Raw genomic sequence first — 27,486 nt, forward strand, 5'->3', positions numbered from 1 at the left:
TAATTTAGTTACTAAATTAAAATTTATGAATTTGGTTTCCTTTTCTTAATATATAGGTGGTAACATTTACATATGTTTATCAATAAAATTATTATTGTTTGTTATAATTAAAAAGAAAAACATTAACATTATTTGATAAATATGAATCATTTTCTAATAAATATATACACTTTTAATATGATTAACAAATTCTTCTAATAATAAAGCACATTATATTTTGTTTTAATTTAACATATTTGAAATAATTTATTAATATATAATAGATCCATATTTTATAAAATGAAAATAGTAAATGAAAATTATTGCATAATATTGTTGGTTTTATTTTTATTAAATTGTTTTGACTTATGGTTAATGACACTATGCATTTTATGATTAATTCATTATAATTACCATAATTTTTGTTACTAAATTTTATTACTGTTAATTAAACAATCAGTATTAACAATTAATATATTTAATATATTATAAAAAGATTATATAAATGAAAGAAAGTTTGCTACATTAGCTTTATTATTTATTTTAAGCTATATTTAACTTTAACCTATTATCACAAAGATGTGCACATTATATGCAGAGTATATAATATAAGAATATAATATGTGCATGCTTCTACTTTTCATACTTCAACTACAGAGAAAGGATTCAAGTATTGATTGCAGGAGCATGGTGTGCTATGGCAATAGGAGGAGGGTGAAGCCCAGACAAGACCCCACCTCTTTATGCTATGCCTTCCATTTAAGTCTAACTTAAATCATTTCAGACAATTGCAGTAAATATATCTAATATGTAGCATAATAAAATGCTTCACTAATGTTATCAAGGAATATGTTCTGCACTTCAAAGATGTATCTTGAGTATTGCAAAGTAATGACCTGTATAAATATTTGATCACTATAAACATTAAATTTAAATGTAAATTCAAGCTGAACTTATACATAAATATAATTAATGTTAAGTTATGGCACCTGAATTATTTCATTTGCTTTTATGTTACATTTATTAGTATCATGTTTCTTTTTCAGATTATTAAAAACATGATAAATATAAAAAATATATGAATGACAATGGGCTGAAATATATCAGATTGTAAAACTCTCATCATATCTTATACGAGAGGAACAGGTAATAATGACATGTACTACTTTATTTTTTAATACTATTTTTATCAAAAATTGTTGGATTCAAATAATTGGAACAGTTAATAAGTGTTGTTCATATTGTACATATTAGTTTCATTACTTATCTATTAAGGGAAATAAGTCATGGCAACAGTGGAAGAAAAGAAACGAGTTGGTGGCTCAAAGGTTTCAGCCATTGCAAATATCTTTCAATCAAAACCACAATTGGATAATCTAAACCACAGAACAAATAATATTCTGTCAGATGGTTTTAAGGAACCGGCTGTGCCTTTAAAGGAATCTCCAACACAAGTTACAGTTGTTAGAACTGAGAGTCATGTAGCTCGCTTTAATAATGCACGTGCACTTTTTGAAAAGCTTGGAGAAGAAAATAAACCAAATAAACCGTAAGTGTATTATAAAATACAGGAAATAAATCTATATAAAACATATGATGAGTTATTAAATTAAGTTTAAAATATATTTTCTGTATAGGGTGGATAGAATTACAAAACCTAGTAACTTACATGGTTTAAGATCACGTTCTAGTTCTGCAAATTCTGGATCTGGTTGTACATCTCCAGCTAGATCACCACGTCCCAGATCCCCATCTCCACCAGGAACCAGAGACCACTTGAGCAATTGGAGTGCAAGTGTTCCAGCTTTAAATGCTGAAAGACATTTTGAAAATGGTCACAATCATGGTTTGGATAATATACCGGATAAACATAAATCACGAGCAGGATTAGGAAAATTTGACAAAAATTATGGCAAAGAAAATCGCTTAGATGATAGGCCAGAAAAACCAGAAAAACCTGAAAGAAAATTGAACTCGAAAGAGTTAATTGAAAAGCAGAAAAATTGGACTAGTCACTTTTCAAAAACAAGACCAAGCAGATATAATTCAGATCCAAATAGATCTTTGGTTCAAAGTTCTTTAAATCAAAGTGCAAATAAAGCGAATGTTGAAACTGCTTCTTCAGGGCATGTACAAAATGCTGCATGTACCGATGGTGAAGCAAAAAGATCAGCAGATATTTCTGCTAATCCAGCTACCAGATCTGCAAGCTTTTGCTCTGTTAGATCATCAGCCATATCTCCACCACCACCACCACCACCAACAAGAAATTCTTCTACTTCAAATGCGAAAAAGGAAAGGCCAGCTAGTATTGCAGCAGTGTCTCCACCAGATATTCCTAGCAGTCCAGAATATGCTACTATAAATAAATATTTTGATACTTCACCAACTATACCTGAATATGCAGTTGTGCAAAAAAATATAAATGTACAAAATAAACATTTTCAAAGAAATCAAGAACAACGGGAAATTTCAAAAAATATAACCACTCCTACACTGGAAAAAACACAAGATGCATTTATACCAGAATATGCAGTAGTACAGAAAAATACTACAGCAAAAGTACATTCACGAAGTGCAGATACATCAAAAAATACTTCGACGCATCATACAAAAAGTATTAACAATTCTGAAAGTGGTGGTTTACCTCTCAAAAATAATCTTACAAGTTCAAGTATTGATATTTATTCACAGACAAAATCACATGTTTCTCCTTATGAAAGAAATTCTGATATGTCTAGTCCAACACGAAGTATGTCAATAGAAAATATTATTAGTTTGACAATGGAAAGTAAGATGAGAAAAGATAGTGACTTGCTTGATGCTCCTGAATATTTGAATTACCCTTCAAATGTTATACGTTCACCACCTAAAACTTCTGAGTGGAGGAATGAATGGTTAGCTAAAAATGACGAAATTTTAAAGAAGGCTACAGACTTAAAATGTGCTAGAGAAGACATAGAAACCAAAAATGAAGTTATAAGACCTGATCCACGACCAGACTGGGCTAGACCATGTATAAATACAGTGAGGAAGAAAGATAATTTGACAGAAGAAAAGAAAGTAGAACCATCAAAATCTCCGGATCCGGAATTAAGACCACCTTCTGGAGGTACGGATAGTGCATCTTCTAGTATGAGCTCCCCTAGCTCCCCTTCTAAGGATAGTAAAGAAGAGAAGGCAGATAAGGAAATGTCAGAAAAATTTCAAGCTGGTATAGTATATGTGAATAATTCCCAATAATATCATTCATACTTATACAAGCATATATAATAATAAATAGTTTTTATATGTTTGTATAAACACACAAATTTAACTAAAATCTATATTTTAGTAAGTGAATTTTATATATTCTATTTATTAATATAAAACAATTATTTGATAATATATCTAAATTTTGAAATTTTACTGTGGCTATGTGCCAAAATACTAAAAAGTAACAGAACAGGGAGGAAGCCTTCCTCCCTTCCCCTTTCCTCCTCTTCTTGATCTTACTTCCTCCTACTGGTTCAACAGTATTATTTATAGAAATCTGTGTATTCTGTTCTGCTTCTGTCTGGTTCTACTTCACATCACTTATTTCAGAAAAGTATTTTATATATTTTAATAATTTGTTTACCAGTGCTCATAAAAAAATATTTATTACAAAATTAATGCTATTTCTAAAGTATTTGCTTTATAAGAAATGGATATAAGTGATACATAAAACAGTCTGTGTAATGTATTAAATATTTTGCAGTGTGTTTTTAATAAAAATTTATACGAATGATATTTGAAAATAATAATTTAAAGTTTATTGAAATGTTACTCTTTTGAAATATTTTTCTAAATTCTTCATATAAAATATGTATATCATTTTATATGTAGCATTCAACACATTTTTATCAAAGATTACACATATTATAAAAAATTTTAAAACAGTCAAAGTTTTAGTTTTAATATAAAAAGAAAAAAGGAAAAAAAAATTTTAAATAACAAATAAAAAAAATAAATGCACAGAAATTTAATTTAGTGTTTTTATTGTGCATGTGACTATTCTATTTCTATAATCTATTACTTTATACACAAAAAATATAAGTACCATGTGTCTACGACTGCTATGCATTGATTGCCGAGGTACATCATATCTTCTCTTAAAAATTGATATATGTAAACTTTAATGTGTATATATGTAATTAAAAATATTAAAAAATTTTCTATCAGAAATTTTTGATTATAAATAATTTGATGTTTTGATATTTTAAGGTCGTAACAGTTATGACTTACAACATGAAGAACAAGAAAAACCTGCAGCGTATATGGAATCTATTGCTGAAAAGGACAGTTTCGAAAAAAGTTCAAAATTCAATGAACCAGATACTACTACAGTTATCCGACGATCTCATGTGCGTGTTGATCTTCAAACTTCTGGTTTGGGGCAACGACCACCATCCGTTGTTAGCTCGGATCAAGAATACCCACCTTTAGAACATAAGGATATACCAATACCGTCGCCATATGCAAAAAAAATGCAACAAATTCAAGAAACTACTACTCAAAACAGTGAAGTTAAGCCACATGTAAAAACAAATATAGAAGAAAATGCATTGATAAAAATAGATTCAACAAAAAGTTGCCATAATAAAATATCTCAAGATAGTAATCAAGATCATGTACGAATAAATTCAGTAATTACAGAAGGAAATCAAAATATAGTTTTAGATAATAAGTCGAAATCAAATATTGTTAATGAAAGACATACATTTCCTGAGTCTGTATGTCAGAAAACAGTATCTAATGCCAAAAATGATCAAATTAAGATCTCTGTACGAGAAAAGCTTGCAAAAAATAAAGAAGAAGTATCTGGAAAACGATCAAGTTTTGCAGAAGTAGATAATAAAGTAGACCAAACGGAAAAAGTCATTTTAAATACAAGTCAATGCTCAGTAGTTTCAAGTGCTCAAAGTACAGAAAGTTTGTCAGAAAAAGTAATTAACAAAGAAACGGAACCTGGTGATGCCATACATCCAGAAAATACATCTAAATTTATGTCAAAACCTGATAATAAAAAGGAATTTATAACTTTGGCTGGAGATGCAGTACCACCACCTAAACCTAGTACTCAAACAATAAGCAATATCTTAAATAGGAGCACAGAGGAAATAGATCAGCCACAAACAACATGGGAACAAGAAAAACAAAAAGCTGAATTAGCAAAATTGAGACTACAGGAAATTACCTCTACAGTTCAACAAATTAACGTACCTCAAAATATATCACCTACTATTATAACTCAGCAACATGTAGAAAAGAAACAGTTAAATGAACATATTGTATCTGAAAGTAGTATTCATGATGATAGTGACTCCAGTGATACTAAGACTATTACAAATTTGGAACATATACCAGCAGTGGATGTAAAAAATGCCATAGAACAAAATGATGCTAAGATTGCCACAGAGAATCGTTCTAAAGCCATTGCAAATCAAACAATTCCTGTTACACCAGATACTATGACAGCTGATGAAGCAGAAAACCTACTAAGTTCTCGGTAAGTTACTCAAATAAATAATGTATGTTAATAAATTATTGTAAAAGAATTATATTGTAAAAGATATAGATTATTACAAATAGTGAAGAAATTGTACACAATAATGAATGTATTTAAAGTTATATAATGCACTAAAATCATAGACTTTTTTTTAAATACATCTTTTGAAATGTATTTTGCCATTATGATAATTCTAGTTATATTGTAAAGAATTTCATAGCAACTTGCATACAGCTTAATAATTTTTATTTCCTTATTTTAAATTCTAATATTTTCTTCTATTCATGTTTATTTGAATGTGACTTCAAACAAACTTGTAATGTACTGGGACGAAACACAGCATCCTAGAGAAAAAGATAAGGTGAGTTAATTGTTATTGTCTGCTTAAATGTTTAGTTCATTGATCATGATATTAAATTACAAAAAAAAATCACCGTGAATCATATGAATAATCAATTAGACAAGGATCAGCTTTATTGTCGGATGAAGAAGCTCAAGAAATAGCAAGATTATTATCACCTACTACACATGCTGAAGTTGTAAGTGAAGAAAATTCTATTGATAAAAATAGAGAAATGGACAAAGAGAGGGAAAGAAATAGCACCACTAATGATTATAGGTGAAGTTTGGTCTTTTATGTTTTTTATGTTCTATAAAACTATTTTGCAGCTGATGCTATATATTGATTTTAATTACTTTTATTAATTGCACATTTGTAACATTATTTAGCACAAAATTATATTGATTTTTCATTAGAAAATACTCAATTTTTGTAATTTTTTAGTTTGTCCCATAGATCACGTAGCGATTTAACTATAGACTCGTTGACGGAGAGTCAAGTGGGTTCTGTAACTGGTAGTGAAAGTGGTTTACTTGGATCAGTTAATAGTTTAAATGATACTTATGAAATTAACGATGATACCGAAACGGAACATCAAGACGAGTATGTTCCACCAACACCAGGCAAAGTTGTAAGATCATAGATAAAATATGTGTCTATAAAATGTTATTTAGAGATAAAGTGTATTTAAATTTTGTAACGTTCATTCAGGTTCTCGTGGAAAATGGTGTACATTATTTTGAAGATGGTCATTTTTGGATGGAAATTGCAGGAATACCGGAATCAGATGATGAGAAAGATGATTATCCAACAAATCTACCCATTAAAAAAATGAGTAAAGTTTCATTTGATACAAGACCTATGAGAGTTTATTCAACGCATTCAGTAAATGAGTACGATCGGCGAAATGAAGACGTAGATCCTGTTGCTGCCAGTGCAGAATATGAACTCGAAAAACGAGTTGAAAAAATGGAGGTAGTTATTTAATCAGTACAGATTATACTGCATGTTACATATTTTATTGCGTATATATATAATATGAAAAAAAAAAAAAATTGATTAGGTTTTCCCAGTGGAACTTATGAAAGGTCCAGAAGGTCTTGGTTTAAGCATTATTGGAATGGGTGTCGGCGCGGATGCAGGACTCGAAAAGTTAGGTATATTTGTCAAAACGATCACGGAAAAAGGCGCAGCTGCACGAGAAGGCAGAATACAAGTTAACGATCAAATCGTTGAAGTGGATGGAAAATCTTTAGTTGGAGTCACACAAGCATATGCAGCTAGTGTTCTTCGTAATACTTCAGGTCTCGTGCGTTTTGTAATTGGTAGAGAACGAGATCCGAATTCGGAAGTAGCTATGTTAATTCGACAAAGCCTTCAAGCCGATAAAGAAAGGGAACAGCAAGCTAACTCTGCTAGGTATGAATCAACTGATTTTTAAAGTCAACATACATATATTGTTTAAAAATGATTTCCCAATGATGGTTTATCCTTGCTCGCTAATATCTGTGACGAAAATTTATGGCCACTCTAATGACGGCACGAAGCCTCTTGGAGCGCTGAGGGAAGAAACTAACTTTTAATATATCAAAACCTCAACAAATTTATTTAAAAGATTTTAAAATAAGTATATTTCGACAGAAAACTTAATTTTTCGGATGCCTCGCCTGATAGTCAACGAGGTGTTGAAGACATTTCTGTTGGAGGCATGGGAGGAATACCAGGTTCTCCAGCTATGTCATCGTGTTCAGAAGGGGAACCTCCTCAAAGTCCTATAGAAAATTATTTATCTTCTGGTCGGAGTAGGTCTCCTATCATCAGTTCATCGATGCCACAACATACATCTGCTACAACGCAAAGCGATGTTGACAGTTTAAGACTGCTTTTACAAGAGGTACTGTATTTTTATTAATAAGAAAAAAGAATATGTAGTATAAAGCATATGTGTAATGTGCATAATTTCATGTATGTATAATGATTTAATTACAATATTTCCTATTTATAAGTTTTTTGTATTTTTCTCATATACGTAGTTAATGAGAAACATATGTCATAGTCTCATTGCTTATGAATGATATTTTAAATTAAAAATTTCATAAATGTATACCAAAGTGTATTTTGTATTATTTAATCATTGCACAAAATATTTAGTGTCATGTTCAATTTTATTAATTTTTTGTAAGATATTACTGTATAGAATGCAATATATAAATTATAATGGTGTAAACATATGCACTATAATGTATTGTACATACATGTATATACATTGTTTATATTGCTATTTTATATACACCATAAGCACTCCCTCGTAGGTTAATAAGCGTGAATATATTTTGGTGTTGCTTATGCACTGTGTTCGTTGTTCACTGCTTGCAGAGTCAGTATAAACTAGCATTAGCAGATGGAGAGGTGGAAAAACTCAAAGCTAAGGTAATAGCATAAGATAAACAATTTTATGTAATTTTTGTTTGTTAATGCAATTTGCTTGTATATCATATGCTTACACTTATGAATCTGTGTGCAGCTAAATGTATAGTTTTTATAAATTAGTTCTATTTTTACTTTTTCGTATAGTTTCTATGTCTTAATTTACTCTCACAAGTAATACAAAGGTATATAAAATGGTTTTCTGAAGAAATATTAACTTGTATATGTATTTTGTTCATATTTGCAATAAAATTTATTATAAATTTTTTATTTGTAGCTTGTAGACTTAGAAAATAGTGGAGCTGGAAGTGAAGAATATGCAGCAAAATTACGAGAGTCTGGTTTACGACTTCACGAGTCCGAAAGAGCTTTGGGTACTGCTAGACAAGACTTAGTAGCAGCACGAGAAATGCTTTCTCAAGCAACAACACAAAATGCTGCTTTACAGCAAAAATATGCTCGTGCAAGGAGAGCAGCTCGTGAATTGCGCACAGATATTGCTGCCAGGGACGAATTTTACCAACAATTACTGCAAGAGAAAGATACAGAGTATAATGCTCTTGTTAAAAATCTAAAAGATAGGGTTTGTTATCAGTTTCTACTAAACAAATAAGAAATTGACTATATATTATATATATATTAAATTAACTATAAATAATTATAGGTAATCACATTGGAGGTAGAATTAACAGAAACACAAAGAAGGTTTGGATTACCAGTAAGATTGCCTTATGATGGAACTACGGCTAGAATCGTTACGCCACAATTATCTCGTCGACAATTACCTCCTCCTCCATCATCAACTAGTTGTCAACTTTCAGACACAGAAACATCAGATCTTAGTAGCCCAGACGATGGTGACAAAACAGCGACGGTTGAAAGAAAACTACCACTCCCATTGCCAGTCAAGGAAGAATTAGATCGAGCAGTACCTGCTCATCGACTTCTTGACAATTCTGCTGGAAAAAGTAAAGCTGAACTTGCCAGTAGAGGAGGACTTGCAAATCGACAACTTCCTAAACGATCTGGTGGCCTTAGTAACAGCAGTTCTGTATGTATATAGTCAATATTATATCTAGGGAAAAAAATAATTTAATCGTCTTATATTGTAGGATTACGGTTTGGACGAGTCAGGTGATAATACTGATGAGGATTCGTCTTCTAAATTACTCTCTCAAGATACAAGCAGCAGATCGCCAAATGATTTAACATCGAAACAATCGAACTTGAGTTCCTATTCCAGTAGTTCTTCGATTAGTTCACTGAAAAGTAAACATATGGAACCTACGCATCCGACAGCAATCCGACAACATAGTACTATTAGTTCACAAGTTAGAGCTATGACAGAACAAAGTTGGCCACAATCTCAGAAAAGTACTTTTTCCGTTACTTTTTGGATGCACGCTGTGTATAACTTCAAATACAAAATTATTATTAATTTTTTGTAGATTTAACTGGACCACCAGCATCATTTGCAGAACAACTAAAACAAGTTTTAGCAGAAAGAGAAAGACGACTTGGCGGAAACGATATGTCTTCCTCAAGAGAAAGTTCTGGGGACTTCAGTGATTTAAACAATCCAAATTCGAGCGATCCAACTTTGGTTACCCATCATTTAGTGGAAGAAATACGGCAAGCTGTAAACGAGGCCAATCAAAGAGGTAATATGTCTTAAAATGTAATATATCTAATGTGTAATTTTCATAAAAGTAATTTTCTGTTTTTGTAATAAATTGTCTTTTACACAGTAAAAAAGGCCACTATTCCTTCATCAAATTTAATTGGTAGTAGTTCCACGCCTTGGCATCATCCAGGTAGTTCACCTTCTAGTCTGTCTTCTGGTGGATCAGTGAGCCCACCTGCTGTTGATCCTAGTCCATCTAAAACAGGTATTATAGATATTCACAACATGATGCAAGCAGTGAATGATTCTTGAGCCCTTCTTTATCGTTTTTTTATACGTTTTGTTTGTCATAATTTTATCCCTCCCGTGCGTAAACAATATTATGAATCTAGATACGAGTGAAGTTTGGTTGCCTCCTCATCCAAGCGACTTTGGTTTAGGTGACAAGAAATCCCACTTCTGGCAGAATGCATCAGTTATGGATTGGTCCAAAGAACAAGTGTGTATATATTTACTTAAAACAATATTTGTACCAAAATTTATAAATTTTTTGGGCTATTATATTTTATCTGGATTTGTAATTTGAAAAATCGTATTAGGTTTGTCAGTGGTTATCAGGAATCGGTTTGGAACGTTATGCATCACACTTTTTGGAAACTGGAATTAATGGTGGAAACCTTTTACGGCTTGAATCTCGTGACCTCAAAGCTTTTGGTATTTGTGGTGAAGAGAAATCCCACTTGAAACGCAAATTAAAAGAACTTAGAGCACAGGCAGATCGCGAACGCAAGGAAAGGAAAGAAATAGAACGAATGCGACGAAAAGCGGAAAAAGCTGCACGAAAAAAATAGTTTGTGCGTACATTAATGTACTTATGTCCTCTATAAAATGCAATAACTTTGCAGAAAAAGTCACTGACATATTCAAATTTTATGTACGATATTCCAGTGATATTCGTAATTTTCACTTCTTCCGTCTGTATTTAATTCTCTATTACACATAAGCAGTTTACTAAATGTTCTTAATCGGATTTCTTGCTATCCGAAATATTAAAATTTAATTATTTATACTTATAAATTTTTTACTGTTAGATTTTTGCATTTATTTATAATTTTTGTATTCATGTTGCTTCACATTCATATTGTTCTTATAGTATTTGTATTAGTTATTATTTATAAAGTAACAATGAATACAATTCGAAAAAAAGAACGTGTATGAATGTAAAAGCATGCCTACCATACAGAAGTATGCATGTGATATGTATGTATAAAATTCATGCCATTTAGATAAATTGTAATAAAATTTTTATTATCTAATATCTTTTTTATAATTGTAAGTACACTTTTGTAGAAACATAAGTTTCATGTTACTAGAATGTATCGTTTCTGTATTTATTTTTACTATCAACTGTATAACAATTTTTCATAATGAATAATATAAATACTAGCAAAATAGAGTCCTAGAGTTCAACCATTGTCGGAAAAAATGACTGTCCTTTAGTATGTATATCATGAAATATCAACGAATTTGTATTTGTCAATGCAGTATGTATTACTGTATTAAATTCTATTGTAGATTAATCAATTATGAAACAGTTTCATTTGTCTGTATCTTTTGTTCGATTTACATATCACGTAATTATTAAATTACTATTTTTTAAAATTAAAATTAAATAAAATATAGATGAATTTCTATTATGCTACTATTTCAAGGTCTGTATTAAACATATTTTTCATTTTAATCGCAATATTGTTTGTATTATTATATTAATCTGTGAATTAAGGACTAGAAATCCGCACAAAATTTATTTTATTATGATGATAATTTTTAATTTATGTGATGAATTTCTTTAGCGTTTTATATACTTCAAACATTCCATGTAAGATTTTATAATTCTATCTTTATTAACATACATAAGTAAAATGTATACCACTAGAGTTCTTACACTTTGGGCAGTGTATTTATATATGTGTGAATGGTTTATGGATACATTGCGTATTAAATAATATATGTTAATACTAAACTAGTATCCTAACAAAAGTTCATTCTAAATGTTTGTTCAAATGATTACGGGACTTGCTTGGGTACAATGTAGACAAACGTACTTTATTGTACGTATACTTATTTATAATAACATTAAGTTTTGTACAGTGTTAAGTACTTTGTTCCACCTTTATACCGTTCTTAATGTACAATGTCTTTCTTTTTGAACAGAACAATTTCTTTTATATAGAATAATTAAAAGTATTTAATTAAAAGTGCAGACAAAGTATTTAGCATTGATACACACACTGTAAATATTATACAATGAATGAACACTAATATTGTAATCTATAAAAAAATGATTATGACATAAGGTGTGAGAGGCATAAATGTAGTGTCATAATATCTTTATAGAAAATAGTTTTTAATTTTCTAATTTAAGCATTTATCAAAGGTCCTCCATTTTTTAACAATATTATGTATCACAATATTTGGAAAACAATTATTGTTACTTTTGTTGTTATGTACAACGAAATGTGGGAAGTGATCAAAAGTATCAACATAATACAACATTCTTGCGTCTCAGGGTAATCATTAATATGTTTTCAGATATATATGTGTGTTCAATGAATTAAAAATTCTCATAGATTGGAATATCCTACAATTCGTTTCTAAATAATTATTGTGATTTCGTAGGAGCAGATGTTTGATAAAAACCGACTGATTTACAATAAGTTTTTATAGTTGATTTTCGAGCAATGGCTTAGGTATAATAATGTAACAAAATGCCATTTGTCCAAAAGTAATCACAGAACCAAAACTTGTACTCCTCTATGGAGCTGCATAATAACTTAATGTTTTCATACATTTTCAATGATTTTAAAGTATTGCTCACAAGAGAGGAAATTATAGTTCCATGGATAAAGACACAGAATGTCAGTTGCATAAATGGCAGCTTTTTAATAATGTCTATGAAAAGTATTGTCAACAAATACTCTTAAACGTTTTAATTAAAAATAATTCATACTATTCATTCGTAGTTTGTTCTTTTTACCTGATAAATAAAGTATTGAAAATATACTCAATACTTATAATGTATACTAAACATGTATTTAGAATGAAGTTTTTTATATGGAAATGAATTGTGAATATAATAATATAATCCTACCTGTTGTTATGTCCTTCTTAACATATACTTATAAGAATATTCGAATTAAATAAAGCGATATTTACCGCGAGATGTTTGATCGATAATGGTCACAACTTCGATAGTGAAACTTGTACCCAATGAAAAAGTGTTGAACAGGAAAATGCCAGTTATAGTTATCAAAGATTATTCTTGGCGTCAAACTACAGAATTTATTATACTAAATATACCTTTAAAAGGTCATCCAAAAAAGATTGATGTATTTGTAATAGATAATTATATAAAGGTATAAATTTTAACCTTTTATGACTACAAATTATATCAATTAAATATAAAAAATAAATGTACTATTTGATTCGATAACAGATCAGTTTTCCACCATTTATATTAGAATTATTTCTTTGGACTAATGTTGTCGAAGAAGAAAGTAAATGCACCTTAACTGAAGAAAAAGCAATACTTACTTTGCGTAAAACAAATATTAGTTTGGACTGGCCTACCCTTGAAGTACAAGATATTAGTAATGATTATAAACGAGACTGTCGTAATCGTGCTTTAGAACATGCTCAAAAGATCGCCGAAGAAAAAACAAAACTCAAGAGTGGTATGTAGAATTTAATATAAAAATACAAAGGCTCATAAATTTTCCATTGGCTCATAATTTGGTACAGAAAAACATCAACATTTACAAAAAGAAGCAGTGAAAGATCAAATCAATATAAACACGGCTACACTAAATAAAATAGATGCAATGCGAGACACACATCGAAAAGAAGCTATGCGGGAATTTGAAGACTGGAGATCAAAAGCTGAACTACCATTTCTTCCTAATGTTGAAGGAAAAGTACAAGAAAATAGGAAAGCTTACAAGTATCAAACACTTAATAAGTACCATAATTTTTTATATTTTTTAATTTAATTATTAATCCTTGTTTTTATCATTTTTACAAGACCGCCGTTGAAATGGTTTGAAACTGTTGATAATACATTAAAATCACGATCCATGACTGAGGAAGAAATATGTAATAATAATGTTACTATAAAAGAATTGGAATCAAAATCAAACGAGAATTCAAAAATTCTAGAAATAAACAGAAACCAAGAAAATAATCTTAAAATAAAAGTATTAAAGAAAGAAGATTTTCTCAAAAGTGACCCTAATTATTCTAAAGATTCTGAATCAGATTATGAAGTCTTATCATATGATTCAGTAAAAGCAACAAACAAAAAAGAAGTAGATGATGTTTATAAGAAAGAGCAGAAAAAAAGACCGGGATTGGAAGCTGTAAAAGCTGCGATACGTGGTAATGTTTTGAAAGGAACCAACATATTTGAAGAACCTTCGAAATCGATACCATTACCAAGAAAAATGGGTACGATTAATGTCACATTTTCGGAAAGAAAGTTTCCAACACCAGCTAGGGAAAGTTCTCATATCGAGGAACAAAAAGTATTATGTTTTTATAACTTCAATCGTAAAAATTAATGTAAAAGAAATTATATTAGCCATCAATTGTATTAATAATTTAATTATAGTGGTTACAAAAACAGGCAGAAGCAAGACGTAAAATTGGCTTCGACGCGGAAGATCTCCGGCTGGAAGAACGAGATCCACAATGGTTAAAGGATAAAGGAGAGTATGTTTAATGTTTTCATAAAGATTAAAATATAGTAATGTTAGTAAATTATAAATTAATAAATTATTGATAATTATTTTTTAGCGATTTCTTTAAAGACGGAAACTATCTTGCAGCTATAAGTGCTTATACGTATGGGATTAAAATTAGCAGTGAAATGGCATCCCTTTATGCGAATAGATCAGCAGCACATTATGCATTAGAAAACTATTATAAATGTATGGAAGATTGTTCTAAAGTAAGTTGTTTAAATTGTAATTTGTTCAATTTGTACAAATAAGTTTGATCATACATTTTGACTTTCAGGCATTAGAATTAATGGAACCAAAATGTGAAAGCAATCGGGAGTCAAGGGCCAAGTGTCACGCTCGACGAGGCGCAGCACTTTGTAAATTATCCGCACCTCAGCATGGTATTCCTGAGTTAGAAGCTGCATTGGTATTGACACCGGACAATGAAAGTATAAAACGTGACCTGTTGGTCGCGAAACAATACTTCGACATGAAAGATTAAAAAGTAGGTGAACTAAACTAACTTTAGTAGTTAGATTTGACTAACTCACAAAACTAATGGAATTCTATTCGTTCGTGTTATCTTTTGAAGAATAAAAAGTTAGAGAAACAAAATGTGTTTGAGAAAAAATTAAATATTATAAAAAAATTATATTATTCAAAAACATTTATTAATGTATTATAAAAAAAAAAATGAAGTACTTGTTATATTATAAAAATATCACAGTCAAAAATCCTGAAGAGAGTTTAAATCGAGGAACTTATTATTATTCTAATACTATATAAACACCAACTATAATATTGATTACTCGCATGATTATATACAGTATTTTGGTATATTTTAATTCTTTTAACTACTTAAAATATTTTCATAACAGCATATAAGATTTTTCACCATTATTTTAACAAAATTTTTAAATAATTTGATTTTAATTAATCAAACTCTATAATTTTTTTCTCGACACACCCACACTTGATATGTTCCAAAGCATGTATCACTTCGTGATGTCTGTCACGTTGTCGATCAATTGTATGTTTGACCATAAAAACAAGGCTAACATTTCTGGTTTCGATAGGTGCACAAATTTGTTTAGGGTCCGGGCAGCATCCAGCTCCATCACAACGTGTTAGAACTGTCGAAGCGGGATAAAAAACTTCGTCGGGACTAGGACCAACAGTTAGAAGCTCTGCCACTGGAACAGCCCTTGGTTGAGGAATGGAACACCGAAATTCATGTACCAATTGCACGTGATTCAGAAATCCACTATCTCTAAAAATCGAGCCGATTATTTTAAGAGATCTGTCAAAGCCACGTGACCAACATACACTTTGATTTTATACGTATAATATAATTTACCTATGGTGTCTGCTTATCGTAGCAAAAGCAAGATGCATACAAAATAACAGTAAAATACATCTTCTCATTTTTTCAGTTCTTTCTTACAACTAAATGAGATTCTAGATAAGAAGTATTCTACTTTAGTTGAAAATTTGCACACTCCGATAGATCTCACTCGCAATTGTCTGGAACTGAGAACTGCGACTACACTTCTGCGATCTGAATTCTTTCTCCCTCTATATATATGTGTAACTTTCATCCTCGGCCCGATGCCCTCTACCTCCCCTCTTTTTCCGATTTCTCATCGTCTTTCTTCGTTGATCTACCTTTCACCGTATCGTTTTGTCTCGTCCTATGGCGATTCGCACCGTCTCCCTCTTATTTCTTGGTAAGCTCGAGGAGGACTTGAAGCAAAGCGTTCCGAGAACATCGCGAAGATAACTATAATTACAACTAGTGGGTCCTGCCTCCCGTTCGAACTGGGACCATGTTACGTCGCGTGACTAGTCGCCCTTTCCTCGTCAATCGCCTCCTCCTTTTCTCATTTTCTCCTTTCATCATATTGCTCCTTCCTCTTCATACCTTGAATTCAACAAATTTCGGCCAGTCATCAGTCAAATTATCATCCTACTTTTGATTCTCCTTCGTACACCAATTGCATCCCAAACACTGTTGTTTGTATGCCGGTGCATCTTATTTGAATTCCTTACTTTTGAATAATTTTTATAAAAGTTTCAGCAACTTTATTTTCGTTGATCTATGTCGTTTAAAAGCATACTAAGTACTTAAATGATTAAAAAGAATATCTAAATGTAAATTTTAATTATTATCATTTAACTGTTATTAGTTTATAAATATTTGTACACTTAGTTTTTATTCAAAGAAATAATTATATGTCAAAGGATCTCAATGATTATACGAAAAGAACTGCTGAAGATGACAGTATGAACTGCCTCAGTTTTCTCGCGACGTGTAGTGTTATATGATGCGACAGGTTGTAGTGAATCATCACTACAGTACGATTGTCTACGAAGTGTCTGATTGCTCATTCATAACATTCTTTTCATTTTTACGAAAGCTTTGCGTAACGAAAGGCAACCTTGTATGATACCACTTGTTAAACGTACGACATATCCGCTTGTGACAAATTTTCCACGTGAAAGATGAGAGTGGGCACACGAATATCCGTTAACAACTATTCATAGAACTGACTCAATCGGTATGCGAAGTTGTGAATCTATGAACCTTAAATGGAATTTCGTATGTAGGTGTACTGGTCAATAATTTAAAAAATCCTCGTGTTAAAGATTAAATATACACGAAGTTATCTTTTTCATACGTAATCAAAAATTCGATTATTTTACTCTCACTTTACATTCTAAAGTTACTATTTATCAAATTATTATTTTCTGGCTTGTACCACTCACTAATGTCTTAATCCACATTTTGCTATTAATTATTTAATTCGTATACGTAATAAAGGTGAAAATTAAAATGTAACTGATCGGTACGTTGTATGTGTAACAACGTGAATAAGCAATGAATACGTATGACAAAAATAATATTAGCTGTAATCGGACGAACCCGGAATCACAAATGCGAATGATCAAGTATTGCACTACGGGGGACATTCCCGTTACGTCAAATGAATCCATAATCGCGTAAGATAATCGTCGCACGCACATTCGCACTATTAATTATACATCTTGTAACAGAGATAATAGTATCGTAATAAGTACATTAACATCTCCCGAGACGTATTTTTTGTGTTGTAAATAAATGAATTATTATTAGAACGCAATGTACAAGGAAGAAGATACAAAGCAAATAAAAAGTATATGCCTAAAGGAAATATCAAGCAGAAAACAAAGACAAAATTAAGCGTAAGGCGAATTGTCAAAAAAAGATACAAATAAATTTCTGTTTTCGTATAATTAGCCATTAAGAAATTTTAAATAGAATAGCTTAATTATAAATCACATATTTAAAGATTTAAAAAATTTTGATTTTATCAGAATTGTGTAGAATCTATATTGACGTACACTAATTTGATCTTATTTCTGAAATCATTATTTATCAATTCATCGATGTCCTATTCTCTACGTGTGTAATGGAACAACACACATAATTAATTTTTAAATTCGATTATTACATTTGTCAATATTTTTATATAATAGATGGCGAACAATAAAATAAGTGCATAACTTCATGAGAATATGTGAATTTTAAATAGAAATTATATGTAACACAGGAAAATGTCATCTGAAAAACCATGAGGAAATTTATCTCGTTTACTATTCTCCCATATTAATTGACACAATCACATTTCCACGAATGAAATGTATTATATATAGAAACTAAATGAAACTTGCATTATAAGAAATATAAAATATGACGAAGATAAATACTAATTTGAAAATAAAAAATATATCAACAAAGTAATTGCAATACTTTTTTTAATTCAAATCCGAGTATAAAGTGCACTTTAATTTCCTGTATATTATTATTCTTTCGAATAAAATGTAGAAACCTACAAGCTTAAAAAATATGGTACACGTTTAAAGAATCAAAACATATTCTGTATATATTCGAAAAAATCTTAAAGGAAAGGAAATATTTATATAGAGATAATTTAACAACACAAAAGTATACTTCAAAAGGATCATTGCGAGAAAATGACTTTACTTTGGTTATTTCTTTAGAGCAAATATTCGACCGTAAAACATTCTAGAAGAAATGTCGTGAAAATCTCTTGAACCGCCAGGAAAGTTAATGTTCCTTGAAATCTTAGAATCAAACTTTACAATCTGTAACATATCGATGAAAGATCTTTTTAGACGAAACAACAAGGAAAATACGTGTAACAAAATGTAAAAATTCTAAAATATTTATTGTGTTTGACTCTTAATGAATCACTCTCACATGAGTCAATTGTAATTTCCAAGAAAAGAAAATAAGCGGTAGGTACGCCTACGTAAAAAAGAACACCTTCTAATAGTATTCACGTTGAAAATTATGTAAACTTCAATGGAACAATCTTATTTCCGTTATTTTTTATCATGGATTGTTCATTGAGTTATGAATTGTATCGCGGACGTTTATTTGTCGGTTAAAAAATTGTAGACTATGTATTGAAAGTTTTATATATACGATTGTGCGATTGCTCAAGTAACATATCAATAGAAGGAAAGTCGAAGTTCGACTTTGATATAAACGCTTATATCCTCTTATCAAGAAATTAGTCGATCGAACTGAGAAACATGAAGAGAGTGGCAAATTATAAGTTTAATGTGTGAATTTACGTGTGAAGAACATCTAAAATTGAAAAATATTTATAGAACGATGATTTAAATAGTAAGTTATAGTGAATCAGAACTTTAAGATCAACGTGTTAATCTTCGAGACATGATTGAGGATGAAATCCATGACGTATAAAGTGTAGATATCGTGATGTTTCCCATTCAGAGTGATTTAGTAATTGTATGAGTAAATGTTACCACAAAATCGTAAATTTTAATCGGATTTTACGTGTGCATGAATCTCAATTGATACGTGTATACCTTGCGTGGAGAATGTGTGCAACCTCTTCTATATGTATAAATACACTTCTGGCAGCAGGAAAGTCTCAGTTGGACGCTTCTTAATACGACTACGTGTCGGTAGTTTGCTGTAATTTGTATAAAGAAGACACATTTTAAACGTGTTCGCTATCGCGCCGTAAAATTTGAATTTATGAACGTGATCTTAAGTGAACTGATCTTGCACTTTGGATGAACTGTATGTGTAAAATTAATTTTAGTGACATAACATAAATCGTTCAGTAAGAATTGTAGAATAAGCTAACAGAAACAAGGCATGAGAAGTAGATCATCGAGGTTTTCCCTACTAAAGTTAATGATATTTATCCCGTTGGCTCTGAACAACATGGGCCCATCAGCGGCAACAAATAGTGACAACCATCGTTGGTTGTTCGGAAGGATTACCTTATCCGATGCAGTAAAAGAATCGAAATCATTTGTTTGTAAAGAGCCACAATTTCGAGCATACAATTTAAAAGACTTGATGCAAAACGTTCATCAAAATCCTGGAGAAAGTGCTATTCAACCTGTTTACATCGTCCTAAAGCGTTGTGATGGACATTCTGGATGTTGTACGAGTTCGGACATGAGCTGTTTACCTATAGAATCAGCGATTTCCTACCAGGAAATTGAAATCGAAGTCTGGAGCTTGGAAAATAATAAGAGGAGACAATGGATTAGAGTAGAACAACATGGTAAATGTTCCTGTGAAATTACTACTATCAACGATCGATATCAATTAGAGCATCAACAGCCTAACATAACTCTAATTTGATACTAGTTGATGAGAGCAATTAAAATGAGACATTTTAAAATGAGTATCTTAATTGTCAGTATTGACTTATAAGGAACATAAAGACTGCTAAAGGATCAAAGTAATTAAGAATATTAATATTATGATCTTTCTCGGCTTCAATAGACCGGTTTAATTAGAAAATGTTCAATGCAAACGTCTCCAATACTACGTGTAAAGAAAATTGGCATAAAACTCAACAATGTGGCGGTTATCTTTCCAATATTGAACTGCCATGGGATTGGTGGTGGACACCTGTTTTACAAGAAATTAATATAGATATGATTGTTAAAGACATACAACATTCGTACGAATTCGTGGAAAGTGGATACATTTGATAATCTATTTATATTTATATTAGAGTTCTAACTTCTCAGAAACATTTTAGAATGAAAAAAGTAGACGTTCCAAAATAATTAAAAAAAAATGGATAAAATTCTTGAGATTTTCACCATTTAACGTTGATATCATGTAAAACTTTAAGCCTTTTTATTTTCTCTTTCTTTTTCGAAAGAATTATGTAATTATGATTAACTTCATTAAATATTTCACCAAAAAATTTTAGATGGTATCAACTAGGAAAAATAAGTTATTTATATAACTAGTCATGCTTCGTACTTTATCTTATTTTTAATGATATTAATCAAAAATAAAAGGGGCCAAAGTGTATTATTATTTTAGAAATTACTCTAACTCTTTTAGAAGGAGAGTATAATATTCACCATTGTGATATTGTCTTATTTATACAGTAGTAATATCGAGATCGTAATACTGATAGATTTCATTTTAGCTGTCGTCAAAAATATCTAAAACTAATATTTATTAATTAATTATAAAAGTTCCAGTATTTATACGTATTTGTAATTTTTTTAAATTTGTTCAAAATATATATAATTTTTTTAAATAATATAAGCTATTTGAGTATTGAACAAGTATTAATTAATAATACTACTTTAAATTACTGCTAAACAGATAAGAGACTGATATATAAAATATATCGTATTTTTATGCACCTTCTGAAATACATATAATTATCGTTTATTTATTCTAACAGTGAATTTCGTAATAAATGTCAATTTGTATTTAAGTAAGTATCATAAAACTTAAGGTATTTATTTTATACTATTTATTGAGAGTTAAAAGTTAGATCATATACACATATGTTCCCAATGTATAGTTATATGATTGTTGAAAAAAAAAGTAGAATTTATACTTAAATTTATAAAATACAAAAATAAGCAACATACTTATATGAAATAAAATACTTATGCATCTTGTCAAATACTTTTAATAAGACATTTATGAGCATTGCGTAAATTATGAAAGTCGATTATGATATATATCTCATACAAAATGTTTTACATAAACATATTCTCATCAATACATGAAATTTGAATAATAATAATATAAAAATCATTTTTACGTAAGTAAGATAACTTAAATACTATAAAATTTCAATTTAATTTCCTAACTTTGAAAAAAATCTCGATGTGAGGAATGTCACTTTTGATATCAAAAATTTAAAAAAAACTGCCATTATAAGACTCATATTATAGTTTTCTCTAATTTTAAGTATAACATATGTCACATTGACAAATGTATCTGTACAATAAAATTATCTTTACTGCTAAATAAAAATATTTTTGTTTTGAAAGCTGATATATTAATAGTCAACATTTTTTACACCGTGTACAAAGACAGCAATGTGCAATTTCTCTTACGTTTTCGTATACAAAACAATTTAACCTTAGAATCGTGCGTATGGATATTTAGACCTCATTCGTCTTCCTCTTGTTCCACGCCCTCTTCCGGTTTCGCTATTTGTTCCTCTTGTTGCATGTCCTCCACGTATTACGCTTTGTCCTTTGAGAAAAAAAAAAAATATGATTAGAAGATAATTAGGATAAGAAGAAATATTGTTGTTTCAAAATATATTATTTAGGATTAAACTTACCTCTACCACCAGGTTGACTTTCCCAAACAATAGGTGTAGGTCGAGTACCACGTGTTGTCCTGAATGGCGATCTTGCTGACCGTCGTGCCGTAGCACCTCTAGTACCATTTGCTGCAGCTGCAGCATTAGCTGCCGCTGCCATAGCCCTCTGACGAGTATTGCTAGATGGAGACGCTTCTGCTTCACGACTTTCTTCTACTTCATCTTCTACTATATCACTTCCAGGTTCTTCAGTTCCTTCGCCGGTATCTACTGCATCATCATCTCCAGAAACTAAAGGACCAGCTTCTTCTGTACGCTTTTCACCTTCTGAACTCATACCTACGTGTAATTTCATATGCAGTTACTTAAATTATTACCGATATTAACACAGGCTATCTTACGCATTCCAAGAAGTCGCTCTAATTACTAATTTATTGCAAATTTTTATTTAATCTTTTCTTGTTTAGTATTCACCCGATAACATACTCTCAAGATGCATTGCTTATAAATATTAGGTATTGCTGACAAAATTATCACCTAGGTTCAAGGCTTGTGTATATGTATTTCACTTCCAAACAATGAATGAAAGTTGTATTAATACGTTTTCCACATTTTAGACAAATATTAACATGTATTGTTGTAATTACCTTCAGACGGAGTTGTACTAATAGATTCTGTTATTATTTCAGTTTGATTATGTTGTTGGTCATCAGCACCAAGTACACGAATACTTGGTATTGCAGGCTCTTCACTAGTGTCACTAACAGTGGTACCCGTTACCGACACTGGTGTTACTGAAACGGGGGTTTCTTGTTCTTCTGGTGGTCCACTACTTGTCTAAAAGTAAATAATTTGATTAAATGATAGTTTGAGTAATATGATATTCTGTAAAAACATTTAATTATTTTTATACCGAAGGCGGTAAATCAGCTGCTGGCGAAACTTGTAAAGGAGTAGTAGGTACACTACGACCCGTACCACCATCCTCTAATTGTGCAAGATCCATTCGTGTATCATCCATACTTTCTTGAATTGCTTGTGCTACACCAGAGCTAGATGATCCAAATATTGTTCTAGTCGTTGATCCAGAAGGAGTTGATAACGAGGGCGTGGATGATGCTGTTGTTGGTGCTGACGAATCTCCGAAAGTAAAACGTCCTTGAGGTACTTGAGGTGAACTTACAGCTTCTCCAAATCCATCCCCTCTGCGTGGTACGAACAATGTTGGAGTACTTGGTACTATACTATCATCACCACCATCCTCATATCCTTGTTGCGGCTAAAATTCATTTCATTAAAGAAAGATACTTCTTCTTAAACTTTTTTTTATAGAAATGGAAATACATACCAAAAGAAGATGTTGTTGTTGTTGTTGTCTAGGCATCGGTGCAATTCCACGTGACGATCGAGTTGCAAATGATGTAGGTGGTTCTCCTGTTGGGCCAGCGCTACTAATTGCTTCCGACTGTTGTTGTTGTTGATTCGTAGGTACTGTTATCTGTGCCTGTCTTGGAACTTCTACACTCGTAGAATCTTCTCCCATTATAATTTCAACTTCGTTATTGTCCCTTTCTACCTCTACTTCTACTTCATAAGGCATTTCTTCTTCCTCTTCTATTTCTTCATATGGATCGTTGTCAAATTCTTCTTCTTCCTGTGTTTGATGATTTCCGCCTCCTTCGCCTTCGTCACAATCTACTACAACAACACATCCTTCTTCTACCTCTTCATCTTGGTCTCGCTGACTTGATGTTGGTACCTAAAAATTCAATAAATATATCACACTTTAAATATGTAATTACTGTTTAGTGTCTTTTGTATTTTCATTATTTAAATTCACCTGGTACTCGACCTCTGAAGCACTTGCACTGGCAGTAGATGGCATTTCTTGCCTGGTCCGTTTAGTTTTTGGACTAAGCACTTGTTCCTGTCTACTATGATCGACGCCTTCAATAATTCCAGATCCTGATGCTGTTGAGTCAAGAGCCCTAGCACGTTTGTGTCCTGTTGAAGCTTGTGATGTGCTTACAGACTGAGTAGAACTACTAGCTACAGTCTGCTGTTGATCACTCACTGCTGCTTGCTGTTGCTGTTGTTGTTGCTCCACCCTTGGGCTAACTAGTGCAACAGTCTGTTGTTGTTGTTGCTGTTGTTGTTGTTGACATTGTTGTTGCTGGGCACTAAGCGTTTCTGCACTTTCTGGATCTTCTCTCTGTGTTGATTCTGCTGATTCACTTAATTGTGGTTGTACGACGAGTTGTCGCAAAGTACTTGGTGCTGTCTGTGATGAGCTACTACTAGTGCTAGCGGGTTGAAAATCTGAAAGGCTACTAGTCGGTGAACTCGTTTCAGTAGTATGAACCACTTGTTGTTGCGGTTGTTGCTGTTGGTGAGGTGCAACCATTACTGGTGCACTTGCAGTTGTGGGTAAAACAGCAGCAGTTCTAGATTGTACTACTACACTCATAGGACGAATACTCGCTAACGGAGTTTCGGCACGAGCAGACATAGGTTTAATATTAGCTGTTGGTGGTTCTGTAGTAGCACTAATTCCACTAACACCGGCTAATTGACGTTGTAATTGGGTAACTCTTTGTACTAAAGTTTCTTTTTCTGCCTGAATTTCTGATTTTTCATGTTCTAAACGAGAGATTCTACTTTCCATTTGAGATTTCAATGCTGCAAGTCTAGCGTCATGTTCAGCGGTATCTGATTCCGTAGCCCCAGTTTCAAATTTTGTTTTTAAATCAAGTAATTCCTTCTCACAAATTTTCTTTGATTCTGTTAATTGCATGATCTTAGTTCTTGCACCCTTTAATACTTGTTTTGCACGTTCTTCTTTTTCAACGCTTGTTTTATTCATAGTGTCAATTTCTTTCTTTAACGATTCAGCTTCGTTCTGTACGACTATCATTTGGCGAGATAATTCATCAATTTTTGATGATAATTCTAAGTTTGTTTGACGTAATTCTTGCCTGCCTTCTTCGCGTAGTTGATCTTCGCGTTCTTGAGATATATGAGCAACATCTTCATTTCCAGAAGTACCCGTTGACATTCGAGACTCTTCAGATTTACTCTTTTCTTCTTCTACTGTTTTCGCAAGTTCTTCAAACTGCGTCTTATATTTTTTTGCTATTTTTCTTATTTGAATTTCTTTATTCTTTATATCATTCAAAACTGTTTCTTTATCGCCAAGCTCTTTTCTTAGTGTTGCTAAATCCTTAGCTTTAGAAGAAGAATCGGCAAGAGCTTCATTCAAATCTTGACCCAATTTACGTGCTTCTTCAGATGCTTTCTGAACTTCTTCCCCTTGAGTCTGTACTTGTTTTTGAAGTAGTATTAATTGTTCTTCTAATTTAGTTTTTTCTGTTTTCAATTGATTTAATTCTTCTGCGCGTTTAGCGTGTGTTTCGCGTTCAGATGTGAGCAGTTTACTAAGATTTTCTCGTTCGGTTTGCAATCTACGCCAATCTTCCGGACTTGTTTTGTTAGCCCTTTCTACTAATGCATTAGCCCTTTGTCTCCATCTAGTTGCCTCTCCTTTAAGACTTGTATTTTCTTGTAACAAAGCTTCAGTCTTTGCTTGTAAATCTCTTGATGTGTCTCGAAGTGGTACTACTTCTTGAGAAAGTGCTGCAACTTTTGCTGTAAGTTCTGAAACTTTTGCAGTTAAACTGTCTCTTTCTTCTCTTAAAATTCTGTTAGAATCTGTGATAGCATTCAATGTTTCAACCTTTCGTAACAATTCCGCATGTTTGGAAGTTGTTACTACATCAATTTCAGATTTTTCTCTTTCTGAATTAAGAGTAGCTTCTGTTTCCTTTAATCTTTTTTCTATAACCTAAATTAATAAAAGAAATTAACAATTACATTATAATAGAAAGTTATACAAATAAAAATTTTAATGACAGAATAGGATACTAACTTCCACTTGTGACTTTAACCTAAGATTTTCTGCTCTTAAAACATCGAATTTTACTACGGCTAAATCTTTTTCACGTCTTAGATACTTCATTACTTTCAATAATTGTTCAGCAGATTTGGAATCATCTTCAAGTCCACTAAAACTACGGTTCATTGCTTCTAAGCTAGTGTCAGGACTTTCCTGTTCATTTATCCTTGATTGTTGACTATGCATGATTGCAGTCTTATCACTTAATTCTTGAATTTGATTGTGCAAAATAGCATTTTGTGCATCCAAATCTGCTAATCTTTGTCGCATTTCTTGAATCTCTTCAAATAACTTTTTTTCTCTTTCTTGAAAAGCTACTCTCTCAAGTTTTAAAGCTTCTGCAGCTGCATTTCTTTCTTGAGTTAAACTTTCTACCTTTTGTTTTACTGTTTGTGCATCCTCTTTCAATTTTGCTAGTATCTATAAATAATACATTGATGTAAGTTAACTCACTATGTTCTTTTATTAAATTAACTTATTATTTATTTATATAGATGAAATGATTGTGTTTACCTGTAAATTTGTTAAATGCAATACCATTTCTCTGGCATACTTTTCTTCAGCTTCTTTAACTGTTACTGAAGCATTATGCAAATCACTTTTAGCAATTTCTAATTCTCCTTTAACTTCATCTAATTCTTCAAGCTTTCTCTCTGCATCAGCTAATTTTTCCCTTAATTCTGAGTCAGTTTCTTGTCGCCCATTAGAAACTTTTGCTAATTCTTCTACTAGTTCTTGAACTTTCTTTTGAAGAGCCATTATTTCTACGCGTGCTTCTTTTAAAGCAGTTTCTAGTTCTTCTTTACATTTATTATGTTGTGCTGTTAGTTCTCTTAATTGAGTTTCTGCACTTTCTGCTATATCGCAATATTGTTGACTTTGCTGCCGCGAAGCTTTTAATTGCTCTGACAAAGATTTTGCTTCTGCTTGGGTTGTTGCAAGTTGCATTTCAAGTTCTTTTAATCTCTTTACGAGATTTTCATCACCTGCAAGTTTAAATAGGTACAGAAATTTATTTATAATCAGTCTTTATTATGTAAAAAAATGTAGCTTTAAATTTTACACGTACCAGTGAAAGGTTTTGATATTGAATGAGTAACAGCTTGTTTTAGTTTAGCATTGAGTTCATCGATACGTTGCGTATTTTGAGAATCAGATTGACGAACGTGTTCCAGTTCTGCGCGAATTTGTTCAGTTATATTGCGCTCTT

The 27,486-nt window shown here is 31.4% G+C and overlaps 5 protein-coding genes across 6 annotated transcripts in view; 3 read left to right on the plus strand and 2 right to left on the minus strand.

Moving 5' to 3' along the window:
- Positions 1 to 1,107: 1,107 nt before the first annotated feature.
- On the plus strand, positions 1,108 to 10,751 carry Spn (protein phosphatase 1 regulatory subunit spinophilin). Its single transcript, XM_017912039.1, has 18 exons — positions 1,108 to 1,125; positions 1,255 to 1,528; positions 1,617 to 3,193; positions 4,225 to 5,509; positions 5,850 to 5,870; positions 5,970 to 6,128; positions 6,294 to 6,480; positions 6,561 to 6,824; positions 6,913 to 7,268; positions 7,491 to 7,743; positions 8,226 to 8,279; positions 8,554 to 8,859; positions 8,941 to 9,327; positions 9,389 to 9,650; positions 9,725 to 9,937; positions 10,025 to 10,165; positions 10,293 to 10,399; positions 10,500 to 10,751. Exons 2-18 carry the CDS (start codon positions 1,266 to 1,268, stop codon positions 10,749 to 10,751), a joined length of 6,087 nt encoding a protein of 2,028 aa, XP_017767528.1. The 5' UTR covers positions 1,108 to 1,125; positions 1,255 to 1,265.
- A 2,385-nt stretch (positions 10,752 to 13,136) lies between these two features.
- LOC108555958 (dyslexia susceptibility 1 candidate gene 1 protein homolog) lies at positions 13,137 to 15,180 on the plus strand. The gene is made up of 7 exons (XM_017911848.1): positions 13,137 to 13,316; positions 13,397 to 13,634; positions 13,702 to 13,900; positions 13,982 to 14,480; positions 14,567 to 14,667; positions 14,752 to 14,905; positions 14,974 to 15,180. The coding sequence occupies exons 1-7, from the start codon at positions 13,137 to 13,139 to the stop codon at positions 15,178 to 15,180; spliced, it is 1,578 nt and encodes a 525-aa protein (XP_017767337.1).
- Positions 15,181 to 15,611: 431 nt separating this feature from the next.
- Positions 15,612 to 19,856, minus strand: LOC108556011 (uncharacterized). Of its 2 annotated transcripts, none has more exons than XM_017911917.1 (3): positions 19,578 to 19,856; positions 16,036 to 16,599; positions 15,612 to 15,948 (listed from the first exon to the last, which is right to left on the minus strand). In XM_017911917.1, the coding sequence occupies exons 2-3, from the start codon at positions 16,101 to 16,103 to the stop codon at positions 15,612 to 15,614; spliced, it is 405 nt and encodes a 134-aa protein (XP_017767406.1). In that variant the 5' UTR covers positions 16,104 to 16,599; positions 19,578 to 19,856. The 2 variants fall into 2 exon arrangements, with proteins under 2 accessions (XP_017767406.1, XP_017767407.1); XM_017911918.1 differs by lacking the exon at positions 19,578 to 19,856 and adding an exon at positions 16,728 to 16,812.
- Position 19,857: 1 nt separating this feature from the next.
- LOC108556010 (uncharacterized) lies at positions 19,858 to 20,370 on the plus strand. Its single transcript, XM_017911916.1, has one exon. It carries the CDS (start codon positions 19,873 to 19,875, stop codon positions 20,368 to 20,370), a length of 498 nt encoding a protein of 165 aa, XP_017767405.1. The 5' UTR covers positions 19,858 to 19,872.
- Positions 20,371 to 22,080: 1,710 nt separating this feature from the next.
- Mgtor (nuclear basket protein megator) overlaps positions 22,081 to 27,486 on the minus strand; it is a 9,079-nt gene continuing 3,673 nt past the window's right edge. Inside the window, exons 9-17 of the mRNA XM_017912024.1 lie at positions 27,346 to 27,486; positions 26,790 to 27,262; positions 26,250 to 26,696; positions 24,165 to 26,165; positions 23,673 to 24,083; positions 23,238 to 23,603; positions 22,972 to 23,161; positions 22,343 to 22,663; positions 22,081 to 22,251 (exon numbers count right to left, since the gene is read on the minus strand). Of these exons, the coding sequence (XP_017767513.1) occupies positions 22,136 to 22,251; positions 22,343 to 22,663; positions 22,972 to 23,161; positions 23,238 to 23,603; positions 23,673 to 24,083; positions 24,165 to 26,165; positions 26,250 to 26,696; positions 26,790 to 27,262; positions 27,346 to 27,486 (4,466 nt within the window). The 3' untranslated portion in view covers positions 22,081 to 22,135. The remainder of the gene's footprint in view (positions 22,252 to 22,342; positions 22,664 to 22,971; positions 23,162 to 23,237; positions 23,604 to 23,672; positions 24,084 to 24,164; positions 26,166 to 26,249; positions 26,697 to 26,789; positions 27,263 to 27,345) is intronic.

The sequence above is a fragment of the Eufriesea mexicana genome, unplaced genomic scaffold (assembly GCF_001483705.2).
Source record: "Eufriesea mexicana isolate 0111107269 unplaced genomic scaffold, ASM148370v2 scaffold294, whole genome shotgun sequence".
NCBI lineage: Eukaryota > Metazoa > Arthropoda > Insecta > Hymenoptera > Apidae > Eufriesea > Eufriesea mexicana.